We start from the raw sequence: 25344 nt of genomic DNA, 5'->3' as shown, positions 1-25344 counted from the left end.
TGGATTTTATATGATCAAATAATAACAAAATTACATGCTGTCATGTTGATTCCAACTTATGGCAGCCCTCTTATAATTTTTAAGTATGGCGTACCCAGAAGATGTTTTCCAGTCTGTCCTTCTGGTGGTGCTCTGGGACCTGTGGCAGGACTTGTAAGCCCATCTGCCATTGAAACTCCAAGTGATCTCAACTGGGCCTTCTCCTAAGGGGCAAAGCAGGGATTTGAACTCTTGGCTTCCGGCTCTACAGCCAGGAGTTCCAACAAACGTGCAACACAAGCATGCTTTCATCACCAGGACTTGTACACCCAAAAACTTGCTACAGTTGAAAAAAAATGCATGCACCAACATCCTATCCCCTCCCCTTGGGGCAGGAGGCTTTGTAGATCTGGGGTGGAACAAGTTTGCTGTAAAATAACACTGCAAAATGTTGCTATAGCTTCCCTGCAGCTCATAACATAACACGAACACTAATGCATCATGCAGTGCATGGAATACTATTTTGAGCACCTCCTACATGTTCTAGGAGACAACCCAAAGATTCAGCAACATATGTGTTTTACCACTGCTATGGCTTCTCCCTAGCAGAGGGCAGAGAAACCATGGGGGAAAAAAATCATCCAGTTCTGAAATGGTATCCTTGTTCAACTGGGTGACTCAAATTTTGTGCAGATCCTGCCCATATTGTGATGAATGTTCATGGCAAGAGCAGCTTTTCCTAGCAGAATAATAATTTTGTAATCTGAATAAGCACCAACAACTTAGTTATTCTCTCACAACAGGCCAATGAAACATTGGTATGACAGGAGTGTAAAGCGAAGCTCTTGCTGAAAGGTCACCTATAAGATGACCCACAAATATATTTGGAAAAAAATTAACGGAACTATCTGCAGTTTTATGTCTTGAATGTAGAGAGACAAGTCAGCTTAGCAAGACTGCAAAATGAGCTCTTTATGGCTGTATGTTTTGGGAAGGTGTATGTATGTGCGGAAAATCAAAGGACGAAATGGTCTTTTGGAGTTTATTGTTCGAAGGCTACAGAGTAGACTCCCTTCCTTCCTTCCTTCCTTCCTTCCTTCCTTCCTTCCTTCCTTCCTTCCTTCCTTCCTTCCTTCCTTCCTTCCTTCCTTCCTTCCTTCCTTCCTTCCTTCCTACCTACCTACCTACCTACCTATCCAGCCATATTGTCGTCATCCATCTGCTGTTGCTTTCGCAGTGGCTCAGTTGTTGGGCAACTGGAACAAGTGCATTGGAGCTGGCCGTGGGATGGGTGCTGGTTGTTCCTTCTGTGTGTTGTGTGTAGTAAGGTAACCTGATGTCCATACTTCTCCCCAGCATGTATTCTATATCTTTTTCAGAATGGCTGTGCTGGCTTTGGAAGCACTGCGCATCCCGGCTGAGACAGGGGCATTAAAACATTGTTGAGGAATGGCATACCTTCTGAAAAACCTTACCTAATGGGATGATCCCCCCGTCCCCATATCTGTTCTCCCTGTATATTATTACCAACCTTCTTGCCTTTTGATTCTCTTCTCTTCCTCTGCTGCTGCTGCTCCTCCTCCTTCAGCTTCTGCTTGCATCGCTAGAGATGCCATTATTTTATATCCCATCTCCACAGGGTACATCTTGGCATGGGGTAAGCAGGGGAAAACTGTGGTTCATGGTTTTCAGTCATTCTCTTTCTCTCGAGCGTGATATGTGTGAAGAAAGAGTGTGCGTGGGAGGGAAGACAGTGTGGCGTGGTGAAAGAACGGAGATTGCAAGAAGAGAGGGAAAGAAACGATGAACACGCAGCCCCGTAAAAACCTATATCTCACGTTGGGTTTGGATTGTGGATCCTAGAGGCTGACTGGGCCCAAAAGCTGTTCTTATGGGGTCCATGTTACTAAATGGGTGGGCTAAAGTTCACAAGCCATTAATCTTGGAACGGCAGAGCTGGAAGGGGCCCTATAGATGACTGAATCCAGCCCTTGTGAAGGACACCCAGTGAGGAATCAAACACCCAACTTCTGTCTCTGCAGCCAGAGACCTGAACCTCTGACCTATCCCGCAATTGTTATCATCCTGCTTTTGGAAGCTTCCAGAGGATGCAAACCTTGTCTGAAACAAAACATCCCTCCACCTTGTTTCAAATCCCAAAGGAGTCGGTAGGAACCAGAAGTATAGCTTTCAAGGCTTGCCTGCCCCTGCTGTAAATAAACGCAGTCCTTGATGGCTTGATACTAAAGAGGCATGAAGCTAGATATGTTAGGAACACATCCTATGTCTTATCTGTGAAATTGTTGTCAGGCTGTCGAGGGGGTTTGAATATTAACGGAGCAGCCTTGGAGAGGGAAAGGCAGAGGGTGATGGAGGCATAAAGAGGAAGCCACGGAGCCAAGCGGACAGGCTGTGAGAGACCCGAAATACCCCTCATGCAACTATTATTGAGGACTAAGGCTGCTATTCTGGGGTCTGCTTACAAGACAGTGAGCTGGAGACCAGATCTGATTGAGGATGGTGGAAGAAAATTGTGCATGTTTAGCCTGTGGGCTTAGAGATTTCATGGTAGCCTTCCTCAGATACTAGAAGGGCCATCACAAAACGGTTGAATAACTTTTTATTCCCGAACCGGTTGAATAACCTTACAGGAAAAACATCAGAAGAATTGTCCTGATGTTAGGAGTTGTTCATCCACCGAAGAGGCTGGCGCAGAAAGTGGTGGGTTCTGCTTTCTTCGAGGCTTTTAATCAGAGCCTGAGTTGTCGTCTATCAAGGAATCCGTAGCAGTGGATTTCCTTGCTTTGTTGTGGGTTGGCTTAGATGATCTTTAGGATGCCTTCAGACTCCATGATTTCTACTGAGATTAAGTCCTTTTGGATCCAGTGGACTTGAATCTGAGTAGACACCCATGAGATTGCCCTGTAATTTGGATAAGCTTCTTTTCTCAGTGTGTTTGGCTTCTCTTCCACACCTTTTGAGGCAGTCTTGTTTAATGTCAGAGCCCCCTCTGCTGTCGAACAGCGCTCGTCCGACTCCTTGATGAACCTTCCCTGCTTCGGTCCTGCCTTCTGTCTCCAAATGCAGACGCCGTCTCCCTCTCTGCCTCTTATTAGACTTCGTGCTCCCTGCACGTCAGAAACCAGCCAGCTTTGTTATTGGGGGAGAAGTGGGAGCGCCTCGCCTTCGCTGTGCGTAAATTGAGGGGGGCAAAGGTTCTCCCTTTCCATTGAGTTACGTGCTCGAAGTGGCATTCGCTGTTGGGAGGGTGCTTTCACTACATCATGGAAATGCCCCAGATAAAATTCAGACCATGCACAATGATGTTCTTTAATGTTTACAGGTCACCTTGGGCAGGCTTCACGTCGGAAACTTTAATAGGAAGAGACGAGAAGCTGGAGCTGAGGATTTGAGTAGATGCATCGGGAAAGGGGCTAATATCATCATCACACCGAGCATCCTCCTGTCAGTTTTTTTTTTTCGGTTGTGGCCTCTCCCCAAATGGAAATGAAATGACAGGAATAGGGTTTTTTTCCTTGCCTTAATAGAGCGTCCCACACACACATGTACGCGATAGCTTTGGGGCAAAATATGCCTGCTAAAAAGTGTGTTTTTCTCTCTGCGTTCAAATAAATAGGAATCCAGATGCAAATAAGGAAATGAGGAAGTTAACATAAATAAGATGTGGCTTGGAACTACAGAGGCACATGATTTGGCAGTATTTCTCCGCATACTAATCAAGATTAGTTACATATATAAACAATAAGGGTGTGTGTGTGTGTGTATGTGTGTGAATATTATTCAGTAATCATTGTGAAGTGAAATCTGTAAAAGAAAAGATGCAGCAATATTGGTTGCTTGACGTCTGGAAGGTTTGTTTCCAGATTTCAACTCCAAGTAATAATAATAAAAAAATCTTCCTTTCCTGGAGAGTCTTGATATCAAAGGAAGGAATCTGATCCTTTATCAAATAAATGGAAGCAAATCTTCTGTAGGGTGAAACCATTGTTGATTTTCATTGTTTCATTATGTGAAATACATCGTGCTATTTATACATAGATCTGCTTTACTTTTCTAGCGAACAATGAAAGGTCAACTGGTTCCATTAATGCAATTTAAAATGCATTATGCAGATGTCATTATGTCATTTTTTTTACCTGCTCGTTCTATCATTTTGAAATATGTCAAATATTTCCATCCTGCTTCCTGATATATTTTAAATTACGCACTTCAACTTATATAATGAATCAGTTTAATGTAAAACAGCATATTTGTGCACTTCATATTCTCTTTCCTCTGGTTTTCTTCTGCTACACATTTAGAATTTAATGAATAATATTGCTGCTATAATTATTTAGGATACTAATGGTTTCCAATCACTTCACGTACGTCGCGAAAAGTGTCAAAAGATCTAATTTCAAAAATGTTCCTGCGCTTTTTAACATTGCATTTCTGATATTATACCGATATTTTTCATCAGTCAGGCAGGTCCCTGTTAATTGGGCCAAATTTTTCTTTCATTCTTTCTTTTCTATCTGGTGGTCATTCTAAATTGTGTTCTTACAATCTCCACAAAAATAGATTTCATGTAATACACCTTTCAAATATGAGTTTAACATTACAGTCCAAGATGATCTTCTCAGAATAGGATTTTAATCCTGAATTTTCTGGTGACCCAGAATCAGTAAGGTCATGTCAGCACTTGAAGGTATTGATGAATCTATACTGATCTTCATCACTCTGGTGTGTATCCGTTCTTTGCCTCTCATACATTTTCCATTTTCATCCATTATCCTGTGTCTGGCTGGTTTCCACCTGCACTGTGGTTTTTTCTGGGTACAGTGGAGCCTCGACTTACAGACGGCTCGACTTACAGACTTTTCGAATTACAGATTTCTCTGGCCGCAAAATTTAGGTTTGACTTGCAGCCAGAGAATCGACTTACAGACCAGAAAAAAACCAAAACGGAACAAAAATGGAACAAAAACGGCCGGTTACGGATTAATTGGTTTTCAATGCATTGTAGGTCAATGGAGTCTCGACCTACAGACTTTTCAACCTGCAGCCACCGTTTCAATACGGATTAATTCCGTAAGTAGAGGATCCACTGTAGTATCCAGTAGCTTCTCAGAGCAATGGCTACCACATGTTCCTGTCCAAACTATGGATGTAAATCTTTCACTGTCTGATTTTTGCATGCAAGAATGACAAACAGGGGGGAAAAATATTTTTGCCTTTGAGGCAACTTTGTATTTCTGCCAATCTCAGAGGTTTCCCATTGATGAAAATGATTTTTATCCAAATTATCCCATTTGCGTAAACTGAATCGATGAACTGCAATAGAGGCCGCCTTGCTGCATATGGGTGTTTCTGAATTAGAAGTCTTGGATGGGTTGTGTGCTTCTTTTTAATCAGTCATTCTTCTGAGATAAGTCACTTGTCTTGACAGACTGTCACCTAGACCCAAATGTTTGTGGACTGCAGTTTGTAGAAGCCTTCACTAAAGTGGTTGGAGTTTCTGAGAGCTGCAGTCCAAGAACTCATGGGTTACAGTGGGACATGTAATTCAATGATATTTATTCTCCTTGGCTGTGGGATTTTGGAAGTTGTAGTCCAAAATCCCAAAATGTTTACCATCTATGCAATCTCTGCTAATCTGGTTATCTCCTTCTGGTTGGTTGTGTGAATTGGGCCGAGAGGGGGAAAAAAGCAGAGAGGAACACACACCTAATAAATAGCAGTGTTTGAGAGTGGTGAAGAGGAAGCTTATTCATGATCTGCTGGTCACATCTTTTCGCAAGACGTTTCTCCTGAAATCTGATGCTAGCACAGCCCGTGGTGTCTCGCTGTATCATCCTTCGCTATGTTCACTGTTAACATGGACTACGCTCACTCCTAGCAAAGCATAGTATTCTTTGATGTCTTTGACTTCCCTCAGCCCAAAAGTTGATGCTCGGATGAACTGTTTTGAAATCGGCTTCTTGGTCACAAAAGGCCATCAAGTTGCTTGAGACTTGCAGATAATCCTGAGGCCCCAACAGACCTCCTCATGCCTGTCAGCAAACGAAGAATGGATTCCTAGTGTCTCTTCTCCCTCTCTCCATCTCTCCCTCCATGGATGGCGAGGGAACCTGTTTTTCCGTCTGATGGGTTTTTACAACGGTCGGAATTTACTTTTCCTTTTAACATTTACTCAGGACTCCTCTGTTTTGTTTTCCTAAGGAAAGCAGATATATTTCAATAGCAGTACAGATCGTCTGCACATTATTTCTGCCAGCAGGTTGGCAGAGATGCTTGGCAGGTTAGCATTTGAGGAGCGAATAGAGGTCGTTCGTTCTTGTCTTCAGTGTTTGCGAAAGTCGAGGGAGAGATAGGGCTGGGTGATTGCTGTTGCATCCAGGTGAGATAGTCCATGTTGTGATGATGCAGCCTTTTTTGTGTCGATCTGACTGAAGTAAGCAAGCTGGTGTAGATTCATGAAGTACGCAAAGGATGTGGATCATCTGGATTCACGAGAGGCTGGGGCAATTAAAAGCAGCAGTCATTTCACCCCACCCTGCATAGAAAGTAGGGAAATGTGGGTCATTTACAGTGGTGCCTCACTAGACAGTTACCCCACATGACAGTTTTTTCACTAGACATTGACTTTTTGTGATCGCTATAGCGATTCGCAAAACAGTGATTCCTATGGGGGAATTTTGCTGGACAATGTTTGGTCCTTGCTTCGCAAACCGATTTTCGTTAGACGACGATTTTGACAGCTCCCTCCACGCTCATAAACAGGTGTTTTCGGGACCTAAGCTTCGCAAGACAGCGATTTAAACAGCTGATCGGTGGTTCGAAAAGCGGCTTTCCTATGGCCGATCTTCGCTAGACAACGACAATTCTTCCCCATTGGAACGCTTTAAACAGGTTTCAATGCATTCCAATGATGAAATGCTTTTCACTAGACAATGATTTCTCTAAACAGTGATTTTAGTGGGACAGATTATCATCGTCTTGCGAGGCACCACTGTAACTATTTCTTCCAAGTGGTACCAGTGGAAAGGATGATGCTAACATAAGGTTGTTTACATCTGTAAGTTAGCTTTATCAAAGGAGGCAAATATCCTGACAAGACTAAGTGTGGTATGGAAACGGTTTGCCAGTGGTAGCTAATGTTTTGTAATTTTTTTCCTTCGGCAAATTTGCATCCTGCCTTCATGTTGGCTAACAGTTTGAAAGTACAACATGAAATGCACAACCACCATGAAAATATAACTACAGTCAGATAGAGGATCAGCTGGCTGCCTGACTCAGTTTTTTAGGTATCCGGCTGCAGAGCCAGAGGTTGGGAGTTTGATTCCCCCACTGAGCCTCCTGAGAACAGAGCCAGCCTTTGTAGCCTTGGGCAAGCTGCACAGTCCCAATGCACCCCTAGAAGAAGGGGATGGCAAACCACTTATGGATATTCTCTACCTGGAAAACCCTGGAAAGGGTTGCCCATAAACTCACATTGGACTTTATGGCACATGATGATGATTATAATAATAGTGTGTCAATAAAATTAATAAAAGTGGTGGAAAAGCAGAACAGCGAATCGACAAAATTAAGCATTTGGCATGGCCGGAACAATGACCCCAAAGGGCTGCTAAATAAAATATATTTACCCGCAAGCAGAACGTGATCAGAATAGGGTCAATCTTTGCCATGGAGTTCAAGAGCTTGGGAGCAACCACTAAGAAGGCTCTCATTTCAATTCCACTGCACATATCGATCGGGCAGAAGGAAGGGCCTCTGCCGAGAGCCTAAAATTTGGCAAGCTGGTATGGAAGAAGATGCAGCCTTTTGGGTTTTGAATCAGCTTCCGGTTCCAAGTAATATGCATTTAAATACATACAGGGCATTTCATTTTATGGAGAAGGAACAGTAAAAGAAAGGGAACACACACACCCATGCTGTTCTGCAGATGAAGCCCCTGTTAGTGTATTTAGAGTCGAGTAATCCACTCTGATGCCCGAAAGAGATTAGGGTGTGTGTTTTTTTTGGTTTGGTTGCAAATCTTCGAAGGCCAAGAAGGGAAAGAAATGGGTGCTGATGACAGGACCCATTTCTTCGCTGCATCCTAGCCAGCCATGCTGAAAGTCCAGCCCTGGGAGAGATATTTCCAAGCCACAATAGGGGCCACGTCTTCTTAGCCTCTGCTCCCTTCTTAGTGTCCGCACGAGATCTAGAAACGTGCAGCGAAACAAAACATGAAACACAATATGCTTGTAGGGTAGAATCGTAGGAGACACGTACAGTACACATTCTTGGCCGTAAGCTGAGTGACAGTTTTGAAAACGACAGTCGATTTATGTGGGTCTGTTTCTCTTCCACACTCTGTCCTTGTGTCATCTTTCTTTGCTAATCTTAAACAGAGGCGTTTGCTGCATAATCCAAGGTGACACAGGATTGCCGAGTGCTGGGAGAGAAAACCGAAGTTATTACGTCAGTTGAAGTGCTAACACCTTGTGCTTGTTATTCTAACCTTATTTACAGTACCTACCAGCCTCCTCCAACCTGGTGCTCTGCAGATGTTTTAGATTTTAACTCCTGCCCGCCAGAATCACCGTGGCCAAGAATCAGAAATACTTGAAACATCTGATATAAAGGAGGGGCCAGGTTTTGCTCCAAAGTATAAGAGAGCTAACAAAGGCAGTGAACTTATTCTTGCAAAAGGGTTCTGCACCTTGAAAGGCACCCATAAAATTCGAAATAAAACCTGGACCAGATTTATCGGCCCCGGGCAAACAGAGTCAACAGCCTCCGCTCATCAGGTTGGCAAACGTTCGTAAATACAGAGCTACCATAGGCTTTGAGAGGAGGCTGGGTAGGTGGGGCTTGTCAGCCCTGGAAGGCAGCCCATCTAGGAGAAGGAAAACTCCAATTTTAAACCTCCACTGCCTTGTGGCTGTATCCACTTATGGAAAGGGCTTCAGGAGTTAACCTCGAGGCAAAGTCCCAGAGGTCCCGGAGGCAGTTTGTGTTATTCTGCCAACTCCTGCAACGTCACTGGAACCAGTCGTACTGGCTCTTGCCTTTCCACCGGGCAATTTCAGTGACGTGGAGAGGGGGGATTTGCTGCTTGGGTAACAGCCTATCCTACATATTATTTTACCCAGGCTTTGTGCTCTGGAGAGGACACTCCAGCTTCGCATACAGCGTCAAAACAACACGGGAAGTAGCAGTTACCAGTTATAAGTCTTTGCTCAATTGGCGTAGAGCAGGATGCCAGGGGCTACTTCTGACGGTGGGAGAGGTCATTGTACCTCACTAGGTAGATACCGCCCGCCTTAAGCTGGGCAGCCCCCAGCCAGTAAGGTGCTACCTCGCCACGGTCTGTTAACTCCACGGGGTGCGTGGGGTTTAGGGTCAAACCCGACAAGCAGATTGATAACTGTGCACCATGCAACAATCGTAAGAAGTCACAAAAGCAGCAAAACCAGGGAGCTGGACAGGGGACAGATTGGATTTGTCTGCAGTGTGGAAGGGATGGTCACTCTCGAATCGGCCTCCTCAGCCACACTAGACGCTGTTCCAAGTCCTCCATACAGAGCATGTTACAATAGTCTTTCGAGACTGAAGGATGCCTAACAACATAGCCTTTGACTTAGATGGTGCAACTGAAGGGGGCTGGATCTGGTTAAATTGGGTTGCTTAAGGCCACATAGATGTCCGTTATGCCATTTGGTGGGATTTTTACATCCGCATGATATATGTATTTCAAGCAACCCTCTTTGACCCGCCTGTCTTAAGAAAAGAAAGAAAAAAAGAGAGCTCAAAACCTCCCCATCCTTTTCCTGTTCTGTCTCCTTCTCCTGTTTAAAAAAAAAAAAGCATCTCATTCTATCAGCTATGAGTTGATGGCTACCCATGCCAGGTTTTTACCTAATTGCTGGGAGAACAGAACTCTTTTTAACAAATATAATTACTGCTCCCAGTAAAGGAAGCATCCTAGTTTTCAATTTCACATTGTATCTTGTTCCCATCAGACAAACTCTTCTTGAGTCCCTGGAGAGCGGTAGCATACTAGTCAGTTTTGAAGCGTTGGGGCTAATTATGGCAGGTTGTATATTTACACTCCTCAAGGTGAGCCCTAAAATACAGGCGACTGTGTCGATGCATCTAAACAAATGATTTCTAGCAGTTCTCAGTTTCCCCAGGACCCGGTTTTCTGTGAAACTAAAGAATATTGATTATGTAATTAAGGCTTAAGTGTATTAATAAATTATGTGCCGTCAAGATAATTCTGACTTTTGACAAGTTTCAGAGTTTTCTAGGTGTAGATTGAATGTTGAGAAGCGCGGTACCTTTCCCTTCCTCTAGGGGGCGCGCCGGGACTGTGCAGCTGGCCCAAGGCCACACAGGCTGGCCCTTCTCCCAACTCTGTCTCCTAACTCATTGAGCTATCCAAAGCTACCTAAAAATAGATTTCATTATAGCAGAGGTAGCTTAGAACAATACTGTACAGTGGTGCCTCGCATTACGATGTTAATTTGTTCCATCAAAATCACTGTAGAAAGAAAACGTCATAATGCGAAATTAAAAAGCCCATAGAAACACATTAAAACCCGATTAATGCATTCCTATGGGCTTGAAACTCACCGTCCAGTGAAGATCCTCCATAGCGCGGCCATTTTCGCTGCCTGTGCAGCGAGGAATCCATCCCAGAAAACAGCAGGGAGCCCTTTTTTTTACCCGGTGGCCATTTTGAAACCGCCGATCAGCTGGCCAAAAATTGTCATTTTGCGAGAATCGGTTCCCGAAGCAGGGAACCGATCATCCCAAAGCGAAATTCCCCCATTGAAACCATTGTAAAGCGATCGCTTTTGCGATTGCAAAAAGTTCATCATAATGCGGTTTTGTCATTAAACGGGGCACTCGTCTTGCGAGGCACCACTATATTTGTTCCTGGGAAAATTTGCATGCACGCACACACACCCAGTTACTGTGCTGAATGCAGCTAACCTTTAAGGACACAATATAACCTTTAAGTTGTAGTAGTAGACATCATAAACTCTACTAGTGGGAAACTCCCAGGCTTTCAACCCAGTGAGCCCTAACTCTGATACACTAGAGATGACACCGGGTGAGATGTAAACAGCCGTGTATTGTAAGTACACTTTGCTAGGAGGTTGTCTGTTTATTATCCCTTGTCATCTGATCAGTACATAAATGCAAGCATTTACTAATACAAGCAAATTAACAATGCCGTTTGCATCCCTGGAGCTTTTAATATCTGCATAATGGACACGGCTAGAGATGCGCTTGTCAAGCGATCCACTTAAAATTCTATATGGAAGACGCGATGGTAAATTGCCAAGGCGGGCGCTGTCTTTGGGAAGTAATCTGATCATTCCTTCATTAAAATTCTGTCAGTCTTGCGTTAAATGAAGGACCCTTCAGACTGCAAGAGAATAAAAATATAGTGGAGGGATTTAAAAAAAACAACAGTTTCTTTAAATTGCATGCATGCTCCAAGCACTAACTACGTTTTCACTGTAATGGGGTCACTTTAGGGGTTTTAAGTGAAATGTCTTATTTTATTAAAAGTTACTGGAAGGTGGAGTCCAGCTGTGATTATCACAGTTGCTTCAAGGTGTGCGTTCAGAACATTTATGTAAGGGTTCCCCTTTTTAAATGGATTGCATAGCCTGGTTCCTTAATTTTTTTAGAGTAGCCCAATATTCCTTTATGCTGGGTTGATAAATTTACTGAGTTAGGTATCTGGCTGTGGTAGACATCCTTCAGTCTTGAGAGACTATGGTAGCGTGCTCTGTACAGAGGACTTGGAACAGCATCTAGTGTGGCTGAGAAGGCCAATTCGAGAATGACAATCCCTTCCACACTGAAGATGAATACAATCTGTTCCCTGTCCAGCTCCCTGGTTTTGCTGGTTTCGGGACTGCCTCTTGGCCTCGGCCTGCTGAACAAGGGTCTCTTCAAATTGGGAGAGGCCGTGATGCATTGCCTGCCTCCAGGCTGAATGCTCAGATGTCAAGGTTTCCCATCTGTTGAGGTCCATTCCTAAGGCCTTCAGATCCCGCTTGCAGAGCTCCTTGTATCGCAGCTGCGGTCTCCCTCTGGGGCGATTTCCCTGCACTAATTCTCCATACAGGAGATCCTTTGGAATCTGACCATCAGCCATTCTCACGACGTGCCCAAGCCAACGTAGACGTCGCTGTTTCAGTAATGAATCGGTCGAATCAGCGGTTGGTATATTATGATATTATTGTGAATTTGACTGGCTTATAGCCAAAGTTCCAGCAATAGCATGCTAATGAAACTCAGTTCACTTACCTAGACAGGTTGACTTCAGCATTTGGGTGGTTTTGTGATTGCCATGGTGTAAAATTAGGTGTGGTATGCAGAAGGTTCATGGACAACCACCCTAGTGATGTTAGAACATTGATTCCCACGCGAGGAGCGTTGGATGGAAATTCAGGAGAGGCAACGGGAGACAGCCACCCCCACGGGACCCAGTAATCCTTTGGAATTCTCTGCTACAAGATGCGGAGTCAAGTGCCTGCTTTGCAGTGACAACAGGGTTAGACATATTCAAAAATGTAGCAGAGTCATATTTTAGAAAAAAGTTACTATTTGAACTTCAGTGCCCAGAATTTGCCACCTTCCTGGTAGTGGTTGGGTTTTTGGAAGTGTCTCAGACCTTTTCCAGCATGCCCTTAATACTTTTATCAGTACTGGGAGAAAGTTATTGGTATCTCCTGGCTGTTTATGGGGTGCGCCTTACTGACCACAGTGAGGAACAGAATGCTCGACCGGCAAGGCCTTTGCCAGCCTTTTGGAGAGACGTTTCACTTGGTAACGGCCCTGCTGAGGTATTGGAGGTTGTATATATGCAAGCTGTGGGGTACTTTAGCCACCCACCACTGGGTCATTGCTACTGTCACCTTCCTATTCATGTAGAAATTGAGAGAGAGAGAGAGAGAGAGAGATCCAGTGTTTGCCAGGGTTCCTCATGTGAGTAAGGACTGTCAAAGATGAGGATCACATTTCATATGGAGAGTGTACACAGCACATCTCTCTCTCTCTCTCTCTCTCTCTCTCTCTCTCTCTCCAGACATGTTGTCCTTCACGTGAAGTAGGGAGACGAAACTGGGATAGAGTGAGGCAGGGCTGTACATAGATTATTATAAGTCTTAAAACAGGGCTGTTGTATTGATAACATGTAAAGAGAGGGTTTTCTGAGTAGCGATGTATGGAAGTGAGAGCTGGACCATAAAGAATGCTGACCACTGAAGAATTGATGTTTTTGAACTGTGGTGCTGGAGGAGACTCTTGAGAGTCCCCTGGACTGCAAGGAGAACAAACCTCTCCATTCTGCAGGAAATCAACCCAGAGTGCCCACTGGAAGGGCAGATCCTGAAGCTGAGGCTCCAGTACTTTGGCCATCTCATGAGAAGAGAAGACTCCCTGGAAAAGACCCTGATGTTGGGAAAGGGTGAGAGCAAGAGGAGAAGGGGACGACAGAGGACAAGATGGTTGGACAGTGTCATCGAAGCGGCTAACATGAATTTGACCCAACTGCGAGAGGCAGTGGAAGACAGGAGGGCCTGGCGTGCTCTGGTCCATGGGGTCACGAAGAGTCAGACACGACTAAACGACTAAACAACAGCAGCAAAGAGAGGGACGTGGGCCCCACAGGCTAATTTCTCCTCCTATGTAGGAAGAAACTGCATGAACTGCTGGATAGCTCAAGGGTTTAGACATCTGGCTGCAAAGCCCGAGGTTGGGAGATCGATTTCCCCACTGTGCCTTTTTGACAGGGGCTGGACTCCGCGATCCATAGGGTTCCTTTCAGCCCTGAAGTTCTGTGATGGTGATGGTGATTAAGTACCTACTCAACTATACTTCTGGTTAGTCATTATGGGGGGAGTCAGCGACTTGTATCACAACAGTCCTCAAGGGCGCTGGGGAGCAGGGGGCTGTTCTAGACTGACAGCCTGTCTCTCCCAGTCTTTGAGGAATTTCCCAGTACACGGCGAGGCCTTCTTCTGCACAATATGACTTTTCCACATGCCGTGTTGAAAGATTAAACAGAAATATAAAGCAGCACTGTGGATCATTTCCTTTGATCTGCATCTCGAGAAGACGTTTCTGTCGAAGGCGGTGAGCTGTTTGGCACGGGAACTAGAAAGCCCCTCTGAAGAAATGTGAACAACAAAAACAAAACCCAGATAAACAAATTTTTAAAACTTATTTCCTCAGCTAGTTCTTCAAGCCATTAAACCCCCTCAAACCAGAGAGATACGTGGGGCTCAGGTACAGTGGTGCCTCGCTGGACGATGATAATCCATTCCACTGAAATTGCTGTTTAGCGAAATCATTGTCTAGCGAAAAGCACTTCCCCATTAGAATGCATTGAAACCTGTTTAATGCATTCCAATGGGGAAGAATCGTCATCTAGCGAAGATCGGCCATAGGAAAACCGCTTTGCGAACTGCTGATCAGCTGTTTAAATAGCTGTCTTGCGAAGCTTAGGTCCCGATAACACCCATTTTGCAAGCACGGAGGGAGCTGTCAAAATTGTTGTCTAGCGAAAATCGGTTTGCAAAGCAGGGACCAAACACTGTCCAGAGAAATTCCCCCATAGGAATCACTTTTTTGCGAATCGCTATAGCGATCACAAAAAGTCAATGTCTAGTGAAAAAATTGTCATGCGAGGTAACTGTCTAGTGAGACACCACTGTACAGTAGCTGGATTCGAAACAAACCTAGTTAGAACTACCTGTCGGAATGTGGTTTCCAAGCAAGGAAAACACACAGCCCCTGTTACATCCGCAGTATTGCATTTTTAATCAAATGTCCCTCCAGGAATTCAGCCAGCAAAAAGAAGAAGAAGCAAATTTTGCAAAATAAAAAGATGGGATTTTAGGGCTCAAGCCTGGGCAATGTTAGTGTAAAAAGTGAGTTGTTGATGTTAATTCAGAAACTAATTTGCAGCCATTAACTAGTTTAATGAACTTACTAAGAAAAATCAATTTATCACAGTGCTAATGGCCTGCCATTTTATTATGAAATGTTGTGCTACCTCGGCTTTGGAACTTGATATATTTTTGTTTTTATTTTTACTGTTATCGTCTTGATGGATTGTTTCTTTGTTATTGCTTGGTTCTTTTTTAATGTTTGTTCAACATCCAGAATAGCATTAATGAGATGGTATATACATTCATGAAATAAAGAAATAAGTTATTGTCTAAAGTTCCATTGTGTCACTTGTGACGGAATCAAGGAGCAATGAAGTCAGTGAAGAGGTAGATTGCCCAGCTCAGCTCCTGATGGGATCCCTCCTTGATCTACGTGTCAGGTATCTTCATGTATGATCTGGTAACTACCGTGTTTCCCCAAAAATAAGAAAGGTCATATATTAATCTTTGCTCCAAAAAACGCATTAGGGCTTATTTTCAGGGGATATATTTTTTTTTTCATGTACAACCATCTGCATTGATTCAAATGTAGTCCTGTCATCTTCTGGTTGCTGCACAAGAGTAGAGGGCAGGGTTTGACTTCACTGGGGCTTATTTTTGGGGTAGGGCTTATATTACCAGCATCCTGAAAAATAATACTAGGGCATATTTTCAGGTTAGGTCTTATTTTTGGGGAAACAGGGTAGGAGGGCTGGATTCTGGATTGTACATGGAGCCCACTGACTCACGTGCAGCGAGGAACTGAAGCAAGGATTCTTTCTAATGAGTAGCAAGCTGCCTCTCTTTGGGAAAAAAAAACATGCATTCACACAGCTAAGAATAGCTACAGCCCCCAAGTTAAAGTAACACAAAACGCTGGCCAAAATCTTACTGTGTTTTCATGATAGCATAATGGAACTAACATAAACCTTGCCGGGAAATTGCTGAAAGTTAAGACGTTCGAATAGGCACTTGCGGTTCCATGCAGAGTTGTACGACTCGGTGTGCAGCAGTAAATGCCTGCACTGACTTTTTAATATCGTAGTTTATTGCAAAGATTTATTATGCTGGTGGACATAGTTTATTATCTGTGCTTGCCAGCATAGCTAATATTATACATAGACATACATACATACATCCCAAGAGGTTTATATATAAACATCAATCTGTTGGGATATATGTATGTATGTATGTATGTATGTATGTATGTATGTATGTATGTATGTATGTATGTATGTATGTATGTATGTATGTATGTATGTATGTATGTGTGTGTGTGTGTGTGTGTGTGTATGTATGTATGTATGTATGTATGTATGTATGTATGTATGTATGTATGTATGTATGTATGTATGTATGTATGTATTGGCTATCAACTCGTACCCATCCGATTAACATCATGGGAGTACAAGGATTTAAATAATGACTTTTGCAATGGTTGTTAAAAATTTGTGGCAAATTATTTTCAAGCTCTGACAGTGATCTGGATCTATTGATTTTTCAGGACCGGAAATGGGGCCATTTGGCAGAAATGTGATGCCTGGCTCACTGCGCGCGCGTGTACACACACACACACACACACACACACACACACACACACACACACACACACACACACACACACACACACACACACACACACACACACACACACACACACACACACACACCCTAATATTGTTGTGAATCTGTATTTGGTTTGTGACTTATGTAATTAAGCTACCTAGCCGAAGGAAAAGAAACCCTGAGGTCTTTCCCAAATAAATAAAAGAGAATCCAATTTTAGTCTCACGGAGAGTATACTCATAGAATTGAATTGAGCTCATTAATTACAATCAGCATAAGTCTCATTGATTTCAATGGATCCACTGTAGCTGGGATTAAAATTCAATGTCGCCGAAAGAGGTATTTTCTTAAACAGTGTGTGTACTATATAGGTTTTTAATGCAACGCTATTTTAAGTGGCTTCCTATTCTCTGATAAGTGAACAGATCGGAACATTTTACACACAGAAAACTTGACTTGTTTTTCCCCCAAGTGCACCTTGGTGAATGTGCAGGCAAGACAAAAAAATGAAAATAGTTGTTTTTTGTGGGAACACTCCAGCTCCTGTACAATGTTGGTTCTGCAAATGATTAATTTATTGTTGCAGTTTTGAATGTTGGTTAAAAAAATCATCTAGCCGGGCAGCAGAAGTGCAGGGGGTTCACAGAGTAGAATAGCTTCACGTTCTCCCAGTTGAGTGTACCCCCTTTTTAGTGGTCAGCCGGCACTTACAGCCTCAATAACTCACTCTGAAGCATTAAGAATAGAAATAATAATAACCACTTCTTTTACTTACAGCTCTGAACAGAACAAACAGCAAACTAACAAAACGTGGCTGCCTACAGCAACGGGCCTCAAACAGACTGGCTGCTTCCAACAGACTAAATAGGTGGGGAAAGAGCTGAGCAGAGAGGCAGAACTCTCTGAAATCAGAGGCAGGAGGGGGAACTATTAGTGTGAGATAAACTGACACTTCACCCCAGCCCAGAAAATTCCTTCTCAGCCCTGCCTACGAGAGGCAGCCTGCGAGATTACAAGAACTGCAACGTTAATTTGGTGTTGAATGACTCTAATAAGCATCTAAGAGAAAGTTACTCAATTTGTTTTGGAAGCTCCCTTGATGACAGTCCCGACCTCTCATTTGCAGGAACGTTAGTTCAGATGGCGCCGAAGCACGCAGACGACTCCGGGAGTGCGAGGGCTTGGTCGATGCCCTCCTTCACGCCCTGCAGTCGGCTGTAGGCAAGAAAGATACGGACAACAAGGTGAGCAGCGGCTTCCTGTGATCTGGAACGGTCGCCCTCAAAGGGTTTTTAAAAAATAATAATTTTTTTAAAAAACGCAATGGCAAGCCTGCCTATATACTCCTGGCCTAAATCTGTCAGTATATCAACATTACGGAAGTTCTGCTCCACCCTTCAGCCGGAGGAATATGTTTTCTGGAAGAAACCACCATCTACACTGAATTATTCGAAGGGGTGTGCAAACCGGCATTCTTCCCTGGAAAAGAGACCGAGTTCCATAGAATATGGCTGTTTCTTTTGAAATAGGTGGAGGAATAATAATAATAATAATAATAATAATAATAATAATAATAATAATAATAATAATAATAATAATAATAATAATAATAATAATAATAATAATAATAATAATAATAATAATAATAATAATAATAATAATAATGATGATGATGATGATGATGATGATGATGATGATGATGATGGTGATGATGATGATGATGATGATGATGATGATGGGAAAACCAAGGTCTTGTTTTTTATGGAAAGCTGAGGATTTGTGTGTGTTGTAAAAGCAAGAGGGGGGGAGGTCCAGGCATGGCTAGACTCAGAAAATTACCATTAAAGAAAATATTTTCAAGTGCAGTCCATGTACAGTGGACCCTTGACTTACAGACGGCTTGACTTACAGACTTTTTGAGTTGCAGTCTTCTCTGGCCGCAAAATTTAGGTTTGACTTGCAGCCTGAGATTTGACTTGCAGACCAGAAAAAACCCAAAATGGAACAAAAACGGCCTGTTATGGGATTAATCGGTTTTCAATGCACTGTAGGTCAATGGAGACTTGACCTACAGACTTTTTGACCTGCAGCCACCCGTTCCAATACGGATTAATTCCTTAAGTCAAGGGTCCACTGTACCTCTGCCACCGTAAACTCTTCCGATATGACTGCCATCTGAATCTGGAGATTCAGAGAGCCTTATACACATAAAAACCTGTAGGGTGATTTTTCCTAGCTTGGCCTGAAAATTTTGCATGAGGCATGTGATCTAAGCATCAAGCCCTTCCTTTAGCTGTTGCATCTGGTCTGATCAAGGAGCAGGACTCAGCCCCTGTGAAGGGGCTTGCTGCTTTCTCCTACGCTCCCAGTCCACTTCTAAAGCCAATAAATAAATCTTAATGACCAGTGGAAGCCATCCAGGGTCTGGGACTGGTATCCTACTACTGGCAGAGCGCTATGCCACTACTGCTTAGCTATGGGCAGCTTCTGTGTTCCATTGTGTTCATTCTTCCTTAAAGTAACTTTTTCAAACTCTGCTCTTCTGGCCATCCTCCCATGTGGATTTTGTCATTGTTTTCCAGTCTCCTGACAAACGTCCTGACAAATTATTCTGGTCCCTGGCAGTGGCTGTTGTGCCACCTGGGACTCATTAGCTTGAAATTGAACCCCGGGGGGCAGGGGAGGCGTATACATACAAAATTTGTTTTCTGTCAGTGAATTAGAGCAAAGGATGGAAAAGAAGAAGCATACTTTCTTTGCTATGGTTTTGTTTATTGAGGGGAGGAAGTGCGTATCTTAAAGGACCAAAAAAAATGGATTTCAACTGGAGAACCTGAGAGCATTTGTCATTATTAATGGAGGCTCTTGGTACAGGTATACAAAGATTCCAACCTTCTTACATCCCTAGATTCCAAAAAGTGACCAGGTGAATAATTTAATCCCACTATTTCTTAGCCCATGGATCCCAGTTCCCAGGTGGGACCCTGTTGGAGGCTGATGATGACTCTTCTTTCCTGGGATCTGTTCTGGATTTTAGTATGACTTTCACAGGAGATATCCGGGAAGCTAAATCCTGGCTCCCAAATTGCTCAGCACCTTGGAGAGCTGCCGTACAGTTTGGAATAAAATCCGGAACGGACGTGCTAGCCCTACGAAACGGGAGTCACTAGCTTTCTCCGGTATAATCATGGACCCCATGGGACCCAGCCAAGTTGTGGCCACGATCCTTGTGTCCCACCTATCAAGACAGAGAAATATTGCATCTCTGGCAGGGCATGTCTACCTCTCATGCAGAAGGTGCAGATTCTCCTCTGAATTTTACTGGTGCTCCCCAAGGTCCTGAACATCTGAAGACGGGAACGCCCTTCGCTACTGGAGGTCTGGACCTGCCCCATAGCAGGTTAGATGGGGAAATCATTTGACCACGTTTAAGCAGAGCATGAATACTCCCCAGCAAGCCAAGCCAGCCTAGTCAATGGCTTCTGGGCTCTATGACCACGACACTTTTAATTTCCAAAACTCTGGGTTTAAGAAAACGTACAGTATGCTTTTGTTTATTTCTTGCATTGCATAATAAGATAAATGACTCCAGGTTGCAATTGCTCTTTTCCTTTTTGATTTTTCTTTTCCTTTTCTGTAACTGCCTCGTCCCAGTCTGTCGAGAACTGTGTATGCATCATGAGGAATCTCTCCTACCACGTCCACAAAGAGGTCCCCGGAGCTGACAAATACCAGGACTTCGAAGTCAACCAGTCCGGAGGCCTCGGGGGGACTCAGAAGAAGAGGAAAGATGATGCCGGCTGCTTTGGTGGGAAAAAAGCCAAAGGTTTGTGTTCTTACCATATCATTAGAAGTCAATGAGGCCGTCCTTTCTCTGCTCACATTAACAACACCACTCTTTTTTTGCAACAAAAATCCCTCGGTGAGCACATGTATTTTCTCCCCTGGATGCATATTCAATGTTCAAAGCCCCAAATCATTCCATGTAATGAATTATGTGATAAAGGAGCCCTATGTGCTTGTCTCACAAATGGCCAGAAACCTGGGTGCTGAGTTAACATTTTAAATGCTGAAGGTCCAAGCATGCAGGTAAAACCATCTTCCGTCTTTGTTATTTCATGTAGGTAGATGGAGGAGCAGGTCTTCAGGGCTAGGAGAGCCATGCTCCCTTTATGCTACTGGATCTTCTTCTTGCTGCCATTTTAATTTCCCCCCCCCCAAAAAAAAACACATAATGTGGTCCAGCACAATGGCTTGCATTAAAAGAAATCTCCCCCCCTCCGCCCCAAGATGCTGCTTGGAATGATGTTGTCTCATAACAGAGCTTCATCCAGAGGCTTTATGAGAAATTATAAAATGACAGGAAGTCAGCGCAATGTAATCTACTGAAATTCCACCCTCTTGCTTTTGAAAAAATAATAATATTTTTTTGGAAAATTGCAAGGATTCTTTTCTACTTTTGCATTCTGTGAACAGGGAATGCAAACGTGTGAGAATTGCCAGCAATTCTGTATCTGAACCTTAAAAAAACAATCCTTCTCCCAAAATATGAACGTGGAAAAGTGATTTGTCTCTGTTTTTTTGTCAGGCCCCTCTGGCTGGATTTGAACTTTCAGCTCCAGCTCATGACAAGCTCTTTATTTCTCTTTTTATTTATTATGTATTGTGTACCCTCTTGTGTGTAATGGAATTACGTGCTGGGGAGAACTGTCTCCCCACAATATGGGATGGAGGCCAGTCCAATGCAGGATTGTTCAGTCCTAAAAAGCGTGAAACCGTCTGGAGACAGGCGCATACAGGCCCACCTTCAGCATCCCTGACCATACAGGTTGTCTTCTTGAAACACTTCCTAGCATGAACATCAAGATCTAGAGAGGTCCCTGTGCATGGTTAGGAAGCTTCTCCCTTGTTAGGAAATCTGACTTAGGTGGGTCACAGAAGCCTCAAACCATATCCAGCCAAAGGCGATAAGAAACCCTTTTAAAAACATTTTGCTCAAAACAGAAAAACCCAGCATTTTCAGACCTTGCAAATACAAGAAAGCCACTGTAAATGCTAACCCCATAACACACGAAACAGGCGACAATCTGAACATATTTTGATTTGCATGAGTGCTGCTGATATTCATTAGCAGAGAAAAACAGAGCAAATGAGCAGTACGTTGCCATTGATTCTAACCCCTCCATGGACACACACATAAACTAATATCATAACGCAGCAAGATGGAAGCAGATGGTTAAGAGGGATCAAAGGACCCACACCAAGAGGTCTGCGGAGCAGAGTGCTGTGAACCAAGACGTCCATGTTTGATCTAGCTTAGGAGGTGTCACAGACATGACGCGCTCTGATCTTTGCCTTGTTGAGAGGCACAGAGGAATCCACGCGAGGCATTCACGAAGCCTTAGAAACTGGGAATCAAGGGGCATATAGGTCTGTCAGTAATGTTCAGCCAGTGGCTATTTGTCACAATAGATGGAGATCCCGGGGGTTAGAAGCAGCGTTGGGGAGGAAGGCATGCGAGTGGTTTGACATCTGGAAACGTGCACAGAAGCAGCTGGGCTCCGAGAAGGACAAGCAAAGGTAGCTTCCGGTTCCTTTGGGGGGAGAAAAATCCTCCTTGTTCCTCCTCGTTCATTTTCAAAGCCGGTTTCCGGTTCTCCTGATGCTTCTGATGCACGATGCTTCTGATTAAAACATAAAATGAAGTCTGGGTCTAGGTGGAGATTCTAAAGGCTGAAGGAAAGGCGCATGTGCTTCCCAAGACAGAGGCTTCTTTCTGTCTGTCTGCTTTGTTACTTTTGTGTGGAGGAGGTTGAGTTGTTAAAGGTTTCCTTTGCATTGAGGATAGTGGAGCGGGAGAAGAATCCCAATAAAAGCAGAAAACCCAGTGCATGAAGACTTCCCCTACTTATTTTCCTGTTTCTGCATATGTCTGATTAGCAGTGGGATTTTAAGATTTCTTAAGACTACAAATCCCATAATTCTCCATTCTTAGAGTTCTCGCTGACAGGTAGACACCTTATGGACAGACGCTGCCGAAACTTCCTGTTTCTACCCCAGCGCTAGCCGGAAGCTTTCTTTCAAAACGGGAAACTAGGTGGAGCTCGGCCGAGCGAAGCCTCAAAGGTTTACTGGCCGTTAGCTCAGGCAAGCCACACGTACGCGTCTTGTGAGGTGGCTGTCTGTTAGGTAGAACTTTTAGAACTGAGAATTGAGGGATTTGTGATTTAAGAAATCCAAAAATTCCATCCTTCAGCCTGACTCTTAGCTGCCAGCCCGAACAGGAATGTCCTACTGGGGCTCCTTAGATGTATTTATTCTTGGAGTTCGTTGGCTGTCTAGATGCACCTTGATTCTCCATGTCTGCATTATGGACCTTCTCCTATCTGTAGAGCAGCATCCAGATGGGGATTTTCCCTAGTAGCCATTGAACTGCCCTTCAAATACATTGCCCTTCAAATGCTTCACCACATGATTGTGTGGAATGTGTGTCTTGTTATCCTGTTCTTCCATCAAGTCAACCCTAACTTATAGTGACCCTTTTCATGGTTTCTCAGGTAGATTTGCCATTCCCTTCCTCTAGGGGGCACCCTGGGACTGTACAGCTTGCCCAAGGCCACCCAGGCTGGTTTTCCTTTCGGAAGGCACAGTGGGGAGTTGACCTCCCAACCTTTGGCTCCAAAGTCAGAGACCTAAACCACTGAGCTATCTATCCACCAGCCTGTTCTCCCTACTGTTAAAAAAATAATATAAGAGGATATCACCCCACTGACTGGACTGTAGTCAGGATGTGTGTGTGTGTCCATCACTTCCTAACATGCTGCAGACAGTGGGCAGATGGCCCATGTTCTTTATTAATAGAGGAGATTTATTGACAGCACAATGCTAGGCTTCTTTTTCTCACTGTGTCTTGCTTTGTTCAATGGCAGGAGCATAAGACGGTATGCTTTATTTATTGAAAAAACTTCTGTCTTGCTCTTCTATGGCCATAACAAATCTGAGACAGCTAGCAACAGTAACATCGATGCCACAGAAATATAATTCAAGGCACAATCGCTTTCGCACTACATAAAACCGTGAAGTGAATTTTAAAACAACCACCACAGAATAAAATATTGTCCTCGTACTGCCTTAAGTGAGGTACAAATTGTACCAAAGGCAGTACAATAAAGCAGCGTAATTCTAGATTGGTGCAATGAGTTGGATACCTTTCCAGCTGAACGTGCGGGCCAAGATGAGTGTTTTTCTAAACTATTGCACCCACACACACACACACACTCCCTTCAAGATAGAAATGAGGAACATTTGGCATGCCAGATCTCTTAGACTTTAGCACCCATTAATCCTGCCCCACCTGGGTAGCCTTGGGCAAGCTGTACAGTCCCAGAATACTCCCAGAGGAAGGACATGGGAAACCACTTCTGAGCGCACTCTACCTGGGAATTGGTTGCCATAAGCCAGAATTGACTTGACGGCACATGATGAGGATGATGAAGATGATGATGAGGATGATGAGGATGAAGAAGAAGAAAAGAAGAAGAAGAAGAAGCTAACATGCAGACTTATAGGGTGCAACGGAGTATTTTGGTCATATCCATAGCATCCTGTGCCTTAGTACTCCCACCTGTGTTGTTCATATATTGAGCATGGACAATGATTATCTGCACACAAGCAAATAAGTATCTGACGCATACTTTGTGAATGTCCATGCAAAGTACGTGGGGACACAAGAGATGAGTGTGCAGCATTGTGAGTGAAGTTAGGAAGCACAGTCCAGCTCCAGTCAACGCTTTCCTGTTAAACAAGGCTAGAGTAACCCCAGAAATTAGGGCAGAGTCTGATAATTTGCATCAGTATTACTTGTTGTGCATTGTATGAAAGGCTCAGCTTACCCAAATTAAGCCAGGGGAGCTATAAACCAAACCAACAATGTGTCCTTGATCACTCTGTACTTACATATAGCACTGATTTGAGGAGATGATATCTCTGGGTTAGAGGGGAGCAATGGGGAGCTCTAGTGAGGAAATCCAGGATCCGAGATTTAGAATTTAATTTGCCCTGGATACATAAACAGTGCATTCCTCAAATTTAATGTATTCTCCAGTCAGCTGTGTTTAGGGCCAATATCCAGTTCGGTGCTGTTGCTTAGCTCTGGGATCAACTGCTATAAATGCTCAGCTTTGTCGTGGAGCAGGTGTTTTATATGACCCAAAGATGCAAAGATGTTTGATGAATTGGAATGCCCACCTCCCCAGGCAGCTCTCTTAGACAGCATGAAAAGAGGAAAAGCGTAAGTTAACATAACCAAGGGCTCAAATTAAACCCTTAATAAGGTTGCTGAATCACTTTTAGAAAAGTCATCTTTTATGCTGACTCAAGGATAGATACCATTTTGCTTTCTTGGAAGGAAATGTTAAGGGTTCAGATAGCTGAGAAACATCTTTTGTGAATATGGGGCAGGTTTCCTTGTTCCAGATAGAGAATGTCTTGGTTAATCTCAGCCAGGCAAAGAATTACAGCAAGAGTAAGCTATGTGTAGCCCTGGGGCAACATGCTCCCCCCCCATTGGTATAACAGTCCCTGTCCTCGCAGACTCCCCCCAGGTAAAAACCTTCCTTCCCAGCAAACAAAAGAATACTGTACAGTGGTGCCTCGCTTGATGAGGATAATCCGTGCCATTGAAATCACTGTTAAGCGAAATCCTCGTCAAGCGAAATTAAAAAGCCCATTAGAATGCATTAGAAACCGGCTAATGCGTTCTAATGGGCGAAATACCTCATCGTAAAGGTAAGATCCTCCATAGGGCGGCCATTTTCCGGTGACTGTCTTGCGCAAAATGCCTCCTAAAAAC

General features: G+C 43.7%; 1 protein-coding gene across 19 annotated transcripts in view; it reads left to right on the top strand.

The window, feature by feature from the left end:
- Window positions 1-25344, top strand: part of ARVCF (ARVCF delta catenin family member) — a 456576-nt gene that overhangs the window by 357745 nt on the left and 73487 nt on the right. For all 19 annotated transcript variants that reach the window (XM_072983699.2, XM_072983702.2, XM_078381689.1 and 16 more), the window contains 2 exons: window positions 17620-17737; window positions 20148-20319. In XM_072983699.2, coding sequence (XP_072839800.2) covers window positions 17620-17737; window positions 20148-20319 — 290 coding nt within the window. The remainder of the gene's footprint in view (window positions 1-17619; window positions 17738-20147; window positions 20320-25344) is intronic.

Source organism: Pogona vitticeps, chromosome 14, assembly GCF_051106095.1.
Source record: "Pogona vitticeps strain Pit_001003342236 chromosome 14, PviZW2.1, whole genome shotgun sequence".
Taxonomy (NCBI): Eukaryota; Metazoa; Chordata; class Lepidosauria; order Squamata; family Agamidae; genus Pogona; species Pogona vitticeps.
Note: the sequence above shows the minus strand (reverse complement) of the source record. Positions and strands in the feature narration are given on the sequence as shown.